At 40.6% G+C, this 14,159-nt stretch overlaps 1 protein-coding gene across 1 annotated transcript in view; it reads left to right on the forward strand.

Moving 5' to 3' along the window:
- LOC124556050 (liprin-alpha-1) overlaps positions 1-14,159 on the forward strand; it is a 406,425-nt gene that overhangs the window by 17,924 nt on the left and 374,342 nt on the right. The window contains exon 2 of the mRNA XM_047130083.1: positions 920-1,021. Within this exon, the coding sequence (XP_046986039.1) occupies positions 920-1,021 (102 nt within the window). The remainder of the gene's footprint in view (positions 1-919; positions 1,022-14,159) is intronic.

Raw genomic sequence — 14,159 nt, forward strand, 5'->3', positions numbered from 1 at the left:
TTAAGCAGTAACAGATTCTAATCCACTGCCATTTGTGTGGTAAACACTTACAGCAGAGATTCAAGAGGTCAGGTCGTGAAGAAATAGCAATAAATATATAAATAGATAAAATGTTGAGCACAAGAGTTTATCAGTTAAGCTAGACGTTTGAACCACAATAATAGAGGAAATGTGTAAGCTGCTCATTAAGTTACAATGGGATTACAGACATTGCCTGCGAGTGGGCATTGATTTTTAAATCAAGATGAACATTTGTTGCCGGTTCGGTATTCGAACCCAGATCCCCTGCTCAGTAGGCAGTTGATCTGACCACTAAGCCATCCGGACACAGTGACGACAAACCCCAGCACGCCTCACGTGAGACCCAAATTCTCGGCTTATCCACACACTACTAATGTAGTGCCGCTTGCCCATAATCCTCACTACTCGCAGCATTTCACAGGTTCCCGCAAGAATTTGAGTCTGGTGTGCATCCGCACTGAAGAGATCATTGGCCGTCATCGCCTTAATTATATATATGTGGTGTCTGTGTTTTTCGAATATGTCCGAAAGAACAGAAATCACATACATATTTGTCAAGGAAATTGTTGGCTGACGCAGTGATGTCGTAAAATATGAAGTAATGCAGTTGTTGGAGTAAGTTATTTGTGTGATTTGTGTCCAATGAGCTGACATCTTCTCTTCTCACAGACGGGTAAGTACCTGCCTCCATTGGCGCGAATTATTTGCTGGAGCTTTTTTTTTGTCTGCTGAATATTAATACATGGAACACTGAGTAAAATTAATGTCGTAATCTAGAGAAGATGTGTCTACCTTCGAAAGCTTCTGAATCAGTTCTCGGCGTATATTTCGATTCGCAGTCTTGTTAGCTAGCATAATTATGATTTTCTATGGGTTAAACTATTTATTTCTTTTACAGGAGTTCGCCACCCTTACTAAAGAGCTGAACCAAGCTAGAGAGCATCTCTTGGAACGCGATGAAGAAATAGCTGAGCTAAAAGCCGAGCGCAACAACACGCGGGTAAGTAAACTCTCACGTTTTTCAACACAGTTGGTAAATACGCGCCTGACATTGCGCTAGAGACTAATTATTAAAGCTCTCGTCACAAAAACCACGATGGTGAACCTTATTGATAGAATCGTATCGCAAGGTAGTTTCACCCAATGTCTGTAGTTTCTTGATCAGGTCGTGCATTCTCTGTCCATGCCCTCTTCGACCTCTGTATACTCACTTTTTTTGTATCCAGCACGTTCTTTTCCCAAAATTTAGTTTTTCTTGGAGGCTTATACGATCTCATAAGTCTAATTCCAAACGTCATAATACAACATTCATTCGATTGCTCCCATATTTTTGCTGCGCAGGTTTTTAGGATACCTATCCGTACACCTGTGGAAAATCATATTTTAAATTCACGCATTCATCATTCTTGTAAATTACACGTTTATTAAAGATGGTTTTTCCTAACATAACGAAGTGGCTCACTAAAGGCAGTCCGTAGGTTTGTCTTTGTCCCTCCATTTTGGTTTAAATTTTCCATAGACAATTCCGATGAATTCCGAAATGATTCCTTGCACAAAGCAAAGACTTGCTTAGGTTCAACCAGTTTCTCCACTTCTAAAGATGTCGCTGTAATAGAGACATATATCTTCAATTTTCGGAACCCGACGTTGGTTTTAATGACCTATTTTTTTCCAGCCTGAGTGTGGATTAAGGAAATTTTCAACGCTCCTCCTGCAGATGCCTGTCTGATTCCGCATCCCAGCGTTTCACTTAAAATGCAATATACGATTCACAGGTTCATAATGTACACAACTCTCCTCAAACTGTCTCGTCTGCTAAGAAAGCGTCGTCATTGTTGTGAGAGTTTGTGTTTGCCGCGCTACGGCCCGAAGGTGGAGCCTTTTGTTGTTCCAGAAGCCAAAAACTGTAGATTGTGGGTGTACGCGGATGTAAGAAATGGTAGGGAATTTGCGTATTCCGGAGAGGTGATATCTTTGTATTTTTGCCTGGATTTTGATTTGTAGTAAGACATCTTAAAAACGAAGTTAACGTGAGCATCGTGCTGGTTTACTGAAGGGAATTAAGGAGCAGCATTCACTATCTTAAATTTAGGGTCACATCTCACTCTTTTCCACAGTGCCGAACTCTCTTCACAGGTTTTTGGCAGTTCAGTATTCACTTTCTAAAGCGGCCGGTGTCTTGGTAGGAAACCGTACAAGTATCCTGAATTTCTTATCTCCAAGTGAGATCTTGCAGTTAACAAATTCACTGTAGTGATTACGTGTCGTAATTATCAGGTATTTTCATTTGACATGTACTAAAATCCACCCACATTTCATACGCTTTAGTTTACTGTGAGTGGTAGCAAACTTGAATTTGGCGAAGAAACTGTCGAGGGAAGCTCTGATGGTGTAAATATGTGTCTAGTCAGGCGACAGTTTAGTTAAAGACTCCTGCTTTCGTTTTCTTCCTAGATTCAGCACTGTGACACATGACCCCTCTCTTAACATTCAGTTTACTGCTATAGACTTTAGCAGTTTGCTAACAGCAGCTTCGAAAACGTGGAAAATCAGAACAGGCACCGATTGTGATCCCAAAACGCCTGGTTTTCACGGTCACGTACGTCATTGCTCACGAAACTACCTGACTTCGAGTAGGAAAATTTACCATTCGTTCAGGCGAAGGAGCTACAAGAAATTCGGGCCACTAAAAATATAGCTTATGCTGAACCAAACTTCCATGTTAAACAGATATTTTTCCTATTAATCTTAAAAAAATGGCTCTGAGCACTATGGGACTTAACTTCTGAGGTCATCAGTCCCCTAGAACTTAGAACTAGTTAAACCTAACTAACCTAAGGACATTACACACGTCCATGCCCGAGGCAGGATTCGAACTTGCGACCGTAGCGGTTGTGCGGTTCCAGACTGTAGCGCCTAGAAACGCTCGGCCACCCCCGGCAGGCTATCTTAAAAGATCCAGTAGCCAGTGACTGTCTTAAAATAGGCTTCGAACAGTGTTTGCAGTAAATGCCGCCTTAGTTTGCAAATGTTCGTGGAAAACTTTGAAAGTTCGTTACTGTATCCAAGCTCAAGAAAGAGTGTTTCCCTCCCCCCTCCTCCAACACTCACTTCAGACAAATAAAGTCAGTACATTATTGCACAAACAAATCCATCTTCTCTGCATAAGGAGACAGACGTGGAGAGGCAGGAGAAGAGGAGGGGGAAGGTGGGTAGTAGGGGTGGAATGAAAAAAAAAGGATCTAATATTTTTCGAACGTGGATCCGAACAATTTAATTAAAAGAACCATCCACTTTTCCTAGCCTACCACGAGCGTTATTTATCATCCATCAAAACCAACACAAAAGGAAGAAAAAAGAATCTCTCATTAAATAATAGTACAGTGAAACGAAAGTTGCTTAAGGAATCATACCGACAAACTTTGGCTCTCAGTGCGGATTCCGTGTGTATCTCATTTTGAACTTTTTGACGGGCTTGTAATGTAGCACTTTACGGGACAAGAACATCTTTATATAAAAAAGAGCAGGTCGTTTTAAGAAACTACTGTGGTGATTGATAAATCATTCCATTTTATAGTTTTCTCGATGCACCTGAAAATAAAGAATTTTCGTAACGACCAACTTTTCATGTAGCTTATGAACTAACTTCAACTCAGATTTTATCAGACTCTAGTGCGTATTATAAATTTTTTTTTCCGGAGTCGAACTATCGGAGGGAGTAGGACTTTTCAATAAGAGATAGCAGCTTCGTTATCTGCTGCAGGTGGCTTCAAGCTCTACAAATCAGCAGAAAGTGGTTTATATCGGTTCTCCATTAATCATTTCGTGATTTGGCTTCGTTTCCAGTCAGATGATGAATGGTCACTTGGTACGGTGGATGTTCAGCATCTAGCTATCTGCGTATGACGACGAACATGATCTTGAAATCTATACAACTGGGCTTACTGGAGCAACGTATCGTTGAAGCCTCTACTTCAAAGAAGTGAAGGAACAATGGAAGGTTGCGCGTGCAATGGATGACTGTGTTTGTGTCCGTTCTACAGTGTGTGACAGGTGGGTGATGCATCTGCAAGTAGTACGCTTGCGGATAACTTTGTATCTATTCAGATTTCAAGCGGTACGCGTAGCTGACAATTAGAAAGATGAAGCAAGAGTATTCCTCGGGCTCTAAATTCCATACATTATGTAAATTGAAGGCATGGAAAGGGAAGGAACTATAGATGCTACCTGCATCGGGACTGTACGCGGAATCAGCGGCGACGAGTGAAAATGTGTGCCAGGGCGGGATTCGAACCCGGGATGTCCTGCTTACTAGGCAGTTGCGTTAACACTGTGCTACCCAGACACAGCGTTTATCCCAATTGCGTGGATTATCACGCCACGCTTCTCGGCCTCGGCCGAGCCACATTCCCACCCAACGCCACAGCTGTGGATTCCGCATGATGTCTGTTCGTTCGGACATCTTCCACCGAAGCATTGCAGTTGATAAATATGGTTTCTGAAAAACTACCTGTCAAGTTCTCTATGGGCCAAAGGACTTCTTACAAATTTGCCAAGAAAGGTTAGGCCTACTACCAAGTTTTTGGTGTTAGCCATTGTGGCTATATGTGTAAAGGATGATGCGATCATTGCTGACACCACTTGTAAGGGGTGTGGACTGGGGGTGTGAGCGAGTGGTTCCCTGGCGGTGGTGGAGAGTAGGTGCTGAAGATGTAGGCAGTCAGTAGTGACCGATAATTTATTGACTTCCGTGTCCGATAGGCGTAGATATAGCGTCTGTAGGAGGCGGGAGGCGGCGGTCAATCGCTACAGCTAGGCCGTGGCGGCAAGCGAGAATGCGCCGAGGTCAGCGCTTCCGGCAGAATGACACAGCGGCGACGTCGGGAGGAGGCGACCCTGCGATCGGACGGAGCCAGTACTCAATCCAGTCAAGTCGTGGACCGGTGATTGGAGGGCTGTGTCTGCTGCTGATGAGCCTCAGAGGCTGGGAGGTCGACTCACGGTCCATCCGGCCGAAGTTGTTTTGGGCTGATTCTTCTGTCTTGTAACAGCAGAGTGGTTTGCGTGTGTTAAAAGTTACAACTGCGGTAACCCCCAAATACCTAAGACTAAGACAGTGCTCCAATCGCCCACGTTTCCAAACTGTGTGAAACGATCTATTGGCCTCCGTGATCACTAAGTCTATGTGAACACACGTATACCTTCGTAGCATTTGGCCCTAACAATGATTTTTGTTATGTACTTACAGATCATAAAGCTCTGTTGTCGGTAGTATTTCCGCCATTTCAGAGTCATTGCACTGAACTGCTGAAGTCAGGTCGATAATATAAATGAATCTTACGTTGTTATGAGGTTTTGGCTGGTCGTTTGTGTAGATGTTAAACGGGGCGGGATACTACTGTGGAAGTGATGCCTCCAACTACTGTTCTGCAGGAGAGAATGAAACTACTTTTGCGCCGGCAGCTGTGGCCGAGCGGTTATAGGCCCTTAAGTCTAGAATCGCGCTGCTGCTACGGTTGCAGGTTCGAATCCTGCCTCGAGCATGGATGTGTGTGATGTCCTTAGGTTAGTTAGGTTTAAGTAGTTCTAAGTCTAGGGGACTGATTACCTCAGATGTTAAGTTCCATAGTGCTCAGAGCCATTTTATAATCTTTTGCGGTGTTGTACAGCTTCAGCCTCACCATTTTGTGGTGCACTTTGTCATAAGCTGCTGTAAGATCCCACTTCTCGAAACCACCGTCTATGCGCTGGGTGAGATAGAGCAGCTGTATGTGCCATTTCTTCCAAATCTAAAGTCTACTTGTTAGATCATAGGATGTAATGAAGTAACGATACCGGCCTGTAGCTCGTTCATGAAGCATTGCCTGATAACTGAAGGGGAGTCATTAAACACTTTATCCACGCCTTGGTCGTTTGTCTTCTCGGCATACAATTATTAATTTCAGAGTGATAAGAACTACTAAGTCGCTTGTTTTTGTGTTCATTTACTTATTTTTACTTCTTTAACGCGACCCCAGTTATTCTGTTGTGCAAAAACCGTCAAACAGTAGCGTCTTGGAACAAGTTAGGGTACCCAGAGGCTTTCTGAAGCCTTCACGCTTTCTCATTGCTTTTGGATTCGTCTTTCGTAAATCCTGCTGTCAGTAGTACGTCTTCCTGCACCATCTCTTTGCAAAGGGATTCAATGTCGAACAGATCAATATACTCAGGTAAGAGAACTGGTTTATCTGGATTGACAGTCTGTAAATCTAGCTTGCTGCCTCCATAAAGAAAGCGTAATAAGCCATACAAGTACCAGTATGTAGCACAGTATGCTCCCAGCACGCAGGGAACCTTACCCATTCAGATTCTTGAAAGTCGTCTACGGAAGGGAGTAGACATAGTGTACATTGATGCAAATACAGTGTGTCCCGGGAGGAATAGTAAGTATTCAGGTATATGACAGGAACGATCATTCGAAGCAAAAAAGTGTAGTAAACTTGAGCTCTAAAATGCATACAGTAAGAGCTAGGAGTACTGCTTCATCTTCGCTACTGTGAAACATCTCTTCTGTTGAACATGTGCTCATAGCTCTTGAGAATACATTTAGAGCACATATTTACTAACTTTCTTGCTTCGAATGATCGTTTATGTCGTATCCCTTAATACTGACCGTTCATCCTGGGACACCCTGTGTATGAAATACAGTGAGGCTTTGTTTTTTGCGTGATACTAGGATATCGTCGCTGATGATTTGCGTGTATCGTTGAGTAATTCCTTCGCCATCAAGAATTAAGTAGGATTGTAATTCGACTGCGAACAGCGGTTGGAGTGTGGAGGTTGTTTGGCCTCAAGTATCAACAGCACCTAGTTAATCTCCGCGCACTGCAGGGCAGCTTGCGCATTTCCATAAAAGCATTAATATCCCCAGATATTGCTGTGACTTTTAAAGGCTCCAACCAGCTTGGTTGTAAGAATTATCCGTAATTTGGTAGTTTGCGCACTGTAAAGGTCTTCACGTAATCAAAAGTATCAATTTTAAAGGCAACTGTAGCAGGACTGACAAATTAAGCAATGCCATGTTGTTACTATCACGACAAGCGTTCCTTGTGAACTCGGCCTCCGCTGACGGCTGTTCAGATGAGTTTCTTGAACAAAGACTTCGCACACTTTTCTATACAACTATTATGTTACTGGATCGATGACGACGACGATAATTATGATGATGATGACGACGACGATTATGATTATGATGATGATCGTGACAGTGACGATGTAATGGTATGAAATGATTTCATTGATAGCTGATCAGAAATGGGGAACAAGCGATGTAATGAATATGTCTTGACTAACGAAAAGTTGTGCCAGACCGGGACTCAAACCCGAATTTTCTGCTTCTCACTAGCAGTACCCTTAATCATTATACCATTTAAGCAAGCCTCAAACTTTTATTGTTACTGATGTTTCTTCCCAATGCTTCCCGAACATTACTACCAGAGGTTGTCCCCCTGCCTTTGGGATATGTATGAGTTACATTAAATTCTCCGTCCGTTGCAGGTTCAGCGTATCCATTTCAGTCTATGTACAACAATAATAATTAATGAGACGAAGAAATGTGCTGAACTGTTTGTAAGTTCACATGTGGGTACACTGAAACAACGATCGCATGTGCACAGATGGGTACCAACCTACAACTGAGATTTCTATTCTTTCTTCTCAACTTTACTCCTACAAGGCGTAGTTCAGAAACCTGTTTTTGAAGTGTATTACTCAAGAAAATTCTTGAGAGAAATATTTTCCGAAAAGTATAATGTATGCGTTCGCTTCTGCTGTAAAGACCTTCATGAGACTATCAAAATAAATAAATTGTGACGTGTTTGTTTTACTGGTACACATACATGCTGCCGTGGTGGGAACAGATATCGACGCAAGGAACAGCCCGGTCAAGTGGTTAATGAAATAAATAAAATTTAGAGCACCGGTATTTGAAGCTGATCGCCAAACGATTCTACTGCCGTCAACGTGCATTTCGTGTAAGGACTACGAAGACAAGAGGAATTAGGGCTCGTACGGAGGCATACAGTCAGTCGTTTTTCCACTACTCAGTCTGCGAGTGGAACAGGAAAGGAAATTATTAGTTTTGGTACAAGGTACCCTCCGCCACACATCAGACAGTGGCTTGCGGAGTTTGTATGTAGCTGTAGATCTAGAAAGAATCGCTGTATTATAACAAAAAAGGTGCGCTGATGAAATGAACTTGCAAAATGAGGAAGTCTTGGGATGAAACCAGATCACATTGGATACCAAGAATTAGAGCAAGGTGTCAGATATACAAAGAACCGAAAGACAGTAGGAAGTGTTGGTTTTAACAGCGAAATGATAAAATACGCTTCAGTATAACTTAAAACAAAGTTTGTTAAATTTCTGAATCTGTGATGGATAAGGAAGGAATTACCAAAATAATGGAGGATATCGCTTATATAACCAATATTCAAGAAGGGCAACTCACAAAATTTCGAAAATTATACAGGGATATCGTTCCTGAACTCGACGTATAAGTCGCATGCTAGAATAATAACTGAGAGACTGAAATGCATAACGGATTTCATTCTGTCCGGAGGCCAAAATTGAATCGGAAAAGAAAAATAAAAGTTGTACCGACAATGCATTTATGCAACAAGAAGTAAGAGAGGTCTAAGGAATACAATAAAGGAATACACATCCTTTTCATAGATTATGTAAAGGCCTTCGATAAAATAAACAGACAATTGTTACGGGTGATATTAAGAAGACGCATACCATTACACCTTGTATAGATAGTTTAGAAAATAAAAAATAATACAATCGCCACCGCTCTTTAATATATACGTGGGTTGGAACCTTAATAGTGACAACTATTTAGTTGCAGCTCGTACAAAATAGATACGTGTTTCAAAGTTGTACTGACCTTCAAAGTAGTTACCAGCATTGTGTATAACCCATTGCCAGCGATGTGGAAGTCGTAGGATACTCCTAGCAGTGCCAGTTGTGTTGACAGTTCGAGCGGCGCGGTCTATTGCACGACGGATTTGTAGTAGATCTGAAGCCAATGCTGTGAAGTGTTTCCTTTAGTTTAGAAATCGAGTTGAACTTACTGGGGCTTAAGTCAGGGGAGTGCAGTAGGTGGTACAGCACTTGGCAGCCCCATCAGTCAAACAGATCAGTAACAGCTTGCACTGTACGTGCTTGAGCATTGTCCTGCAAAATGATCGTCAGGTCCTGCAGAAAGCGTCATTACTTCTGTCTGTAAGCTGGTCGTAGGTTGTGTTCCAAAAATTAACGGCTTAGAGACAGAAGTGATGACACTTTCTGCAGGACCTGACCATCATTTTGCAGGACAATGCTCAAGCACTTACAGTGCAAGCTGTTACTGATTTGTTTGACATATGGAGGTGCTAAGTGCTATACCACCTATTGCACTCCCCTGACTTAAGCCTCCGTAAGTTCAACTCGATTTCTAAAGTGAAGGAAACACTTAGCGGCATTCGCCTCAGAGCTGCTACAAATTCGTCAGGCAATAGACCGCGCCGCTTGAACTGTCAACACAACTGGCACTGCTAAGAGTATCCTACGACTTCCATATTGCTGGCAGTGGGTTATACACAATGCTGATGACTACTTTGAAGATCAGTAAAACTTTGAAACACGTATCTATTTTGTACGAGATGTAAATAAATAATTGCCACTATTAAAGTTCCAACCCTCGTACATTGATGAAATTGTACGGCAATGGAAAATAATAATGATAATAATAATAAACCCCGTGGAGGCCCGGGAAAGGAATAGGCCTCCGGTATGTTCTGCCAGTCGTAAAAGGCGACGAATAGAACAAACCACTAATAGGGCTAACTCCCCTTTTAGTGTGATTAGTTGGTTCAGGACAGAATTAATGAAGCCTTGGACAAGAGCTGTCATGGTCGGGGACGACGCTATGCCCGTCCACAATGGTAACGACACTGCTAGCCACATGGAAAATGATTTAAATCCAAATAGAGGTGTTTTGCAGGATATGCTTCCTGCAACCACTCTAGAAGGAAAACAAAGACAGAGGATGAGATGGTCAGATGAAGTTAACCGACACCTCATGTTCAGTTATTACCAAGCAACAAACTTAGGAACCAACACAACTGGATACAGATCACAAGTATACACAACATTTATTACCAGGTACCCAGAATTAAAATTTTTAACAGAACAACGACTAGCTGATCAGATCCGTGTAATGATAAAAAAATAACAGGATACCACAGTCAGAATGAGAAAACATCAAACAACAAGTACAACAAATACTGGAACAAAATAATGTGCAATCAGAGGAAGAAGAAAATACAGTAATGGACTCAAACATCCCAGAGAAAACAAACAAAGAACATCAATTAAACAATCAGAGGAAAACGAGATCTTAAGACAGCAACCAGAACAGGCACAAATAGAACACGAAGTGACACACATGTTAGATATAGAAGAAAAATTTCAGCTGACGTATATAGAATACAAAGACACAAATACAGACATTAGACCATTCTTGCATAGACCCCCAAATAACCCACAAGTCGAAACAACAATGACAACTATCAACACAATCATACACAACAAAATAAATGAAAACACAACTATGGAAGAGTTACAACTACTGGTTTATATAGGAGCACTCACTACACTAAATATACACACTAGGCAGACATCAGAACCAACCAACACACAGAAGAAACCCACAAAACCAGCATGGCAACACAGGCTACAGATCAGAATAGAAAAACTGAGAAAAGACATCGGACAGCTAACACAATTTATAAGAAACGAAATATCAGACAAAAAACGAAAAAGGTTAGGTAAAATCTCACAAGAAGAAGCGATAGAGCAATTAGATGAAAAGAAGCAGAAATTACAAGCATTGGCCAAACGACTTAGGAGATACAAAAAAAGTGAAAATAGAAGGAAACAAAACCAAACATTCAACACACACCAAAAGAAATTTTACCAGACAATAGATAACACACATGTTAAAATAGACAACCCACCAAACATAACAGACATGGAACACTTCTGGAGCAACATATGGTCCAACCCGGTACAACATAACAGGCATCCGCGGTGGATACAAGCAGAAACAGACGCATACAAGCAGAAACAGACACATACAAGATGATACCACAAATTCCTGAAGTGATAATTTTGCAACATGAAGTCAGCCGAACAATTAATTCTACGCACAATTGGAAAGCCCCTGGAAAAGATAAAATAGCAAATTTATTGCTAAAGAAGTTCACCTCAACACATTCACATCTAACTAAATTATTTAACAGTTACATTGCAGACCCATACGCATTCCCTGATACACTCACACATGGACTAACTTATCTGAAACCTAAAGATCAAGCAGACACAGAAAACCTAGCAAAATATCGCCCTATAACATGCCTACCAACAATATACAAAATATTAACTTCAGTCATTACACATAAATTAATGACACATACAACACAGAACAAAATTATAAATGAAGAACAAAAAGACTGTTGCAAAGGAGCACGAGGATGTAAAGAGCAACTGATAACAGATGCAGAGGTGACATATCAAGCCAAAACTAAACAAAGGTCGCTAGACTATGCATACATTACTGGAACATACCAACACAAAATCACACATTTGCTATACATGGATGATCTAAAACTACTGGCAGCAAAAAATCAACAACTCAACCAATTACTAAAGATAACAGAAGTATTCAGCAATGATATAAATATGGCTTTTGGAACAGACAAATGTAAGAAAAATAGCATAGTCAAGGGAAAACACACTAAACAAGAAGATTACATATTGGATAACCACAGCGACTGCATAGAAGCGATGGAAAAAACAGATGCCTATAAATATCTAGGATACAGACAAAAAATAGGAATAGATAATACAAATATTGAAGAAGAACTAAGAGAAAAATATAGACAAAGACTAACAAAAATACTGAAAACAGAATTGAGAGCAAGAAACAAGACAAAAGCTATAAATACTTATGCTATACCAATATTGACCTACTCACTTGGAGTAGTGAAATGGAGTAACACAGACCTAGAAGCACTCAATACACTTACACGATCACAATGCCATAAATATAGAATACATCACATACATTCAGCAACAGAAAGATTCACATTAAGCAGAAAGGAAGGAGGAAGGGGATTTATCGGCATAAAAAAACCTACATTATGGACACGTAGACAATTTAAGAAAATTCTTTCTAGAACGAGAGAAACTAGCAAAATACACAAAGCAATCACTCATATAAATACATCGGCTACACCACTGCAATTTCATAATCACTTCTACAACCCTTTAGATCACATAACATCAACAGATAGGAAGAAAGTAAATTGGAAAAAGAAAACACTACATGGCAAGCACCAGTATCATCTAACACAGCCACACATCGATCAAGACGCATCCAACACATGGCTAAGAAAAGGCAATATATACAGTGACACAGAAGGATTCATGATTGCAATACAGGATCAAACAATAAACACCAGATATTACAGCAAGCATATTATTAAAGACCCCAATACCACAACAGATAAATGCAGAATTTGCAAACAACAAATAGAAACAGTAGATCACATCACAAGCGGATGTACAATACTAGCAAATACAGAATACCCCAGAAGACATGACAATGTAGCAAAAATATTGCATCAACAACTTGCCATACAACATGAACTAATAAAACAACACGTTCCCACATACAAGTATGCACCACAAAATGTACTGGAGAATGATGAATACAAACTATACTGGAATAGAACCATTATAACAGATGAAACAACACCACATAACAAACCTGACATCATACTCACCAATAAAAAGTAGAAAGTAACACAACTAATCGAAATATCCATACCCAATACAACAAATATACAGAAGAAAACAGGAGAAAAAATTGAAAAATACATCCGACTGGCTGAGGAAGTCAAGGACATGTGGCATCAGGATAAAGTTGACATTATACCAATTATACTATCAACTACAGGAGTCAATCCACACAATATCCACCAGTACATCAACGTAATACAGCTACATCCAAACTTATATATACAACTACAGAAATCTGTAATTATTGATACATGTTCAATTACCCGAAAGTTCCTAAATGCAATGTAACATATACTGTACAGTTAAAAGGAAGTCACACTTGATCAAGGTCCACGTCACCTTCCATTTTTAACCAGACATAACGTCTGAGACAGGAAAGAAAGATAATAATAATAAGTATGCACCACAAAATGTACTGTAGAATGATGAATACAAATTATACTGGAACAGAACCATTATAACAGATAAAACACCACCACATAACAAACCTGACATCATAGTCACCAATAAAAAGAAGAAATTAACACAACTAATCGAAATATCCATACCCAATACAACAAATATACAGAAGAAAAAATTGAAAAATACATCCAACTGGCTGAGGAAGTCAAGGACATGTGCCATCAGGATAAAGTTGACATTATACCAATTGTACTATCAACTACAGGAGTCATACCACGCAATATCCGCCAGTACATCAACGCAATACAGCTACATCCAAACGTACAGGGTTATTAAAAATGATTGAAGCGATTTCACAGCTCTACAATAGCTTTATTATTAGAGATATTTTCACAATGCTTTGCACACACATACAAAAACTCAAAAAGTTTTTTTAGGCATTCACAAATGTTCGATATGTGCCCCTATAGTGATTCGGCAGACATCAAGCCGATAATCAGGTTCCTCCCACACTCGGCGCAGCATGTTTCCATCAATGAGTTCGAAAGCGTCGTTGATGCGAGCTCGCAGTTCTGGTACGTTTCTTGGTAGAGGAGGTTTAAACACTGAATCTTTCACATAACCCCACAGAAAGAAATCGCATGGGGTTAAGTCGGCAGAGCGTGGAGGCCATGACATGAATTGCTGATCATGATCTCCACCACGACCGATCCATCGGTTTCCCAATCTCCTGTTTAAGAAATGCCGAACATCATGATGGAAGTGCGGTGGAGCACCATCCTGTTGAAAGATGAAGTCGGCGCTGTCGGTCTCCAGTTGTGGCATGAACCAATTTTCCAGCATGTCCAGAT

Source organism: Schistocerca americana, chromosome X (assembly GCF_021461395.2).
Source record: "Schistocerca americana isolate TAMUIC-IGC-003095 chromosome X, iqSchAmer2.1, whole genome shotgun sequence".
NCBI lineage: Eukaryota > Metazoa > Arthropoda > Insecta > Orthoptera > Acrididae > Schistocerca > Schistocerca americana.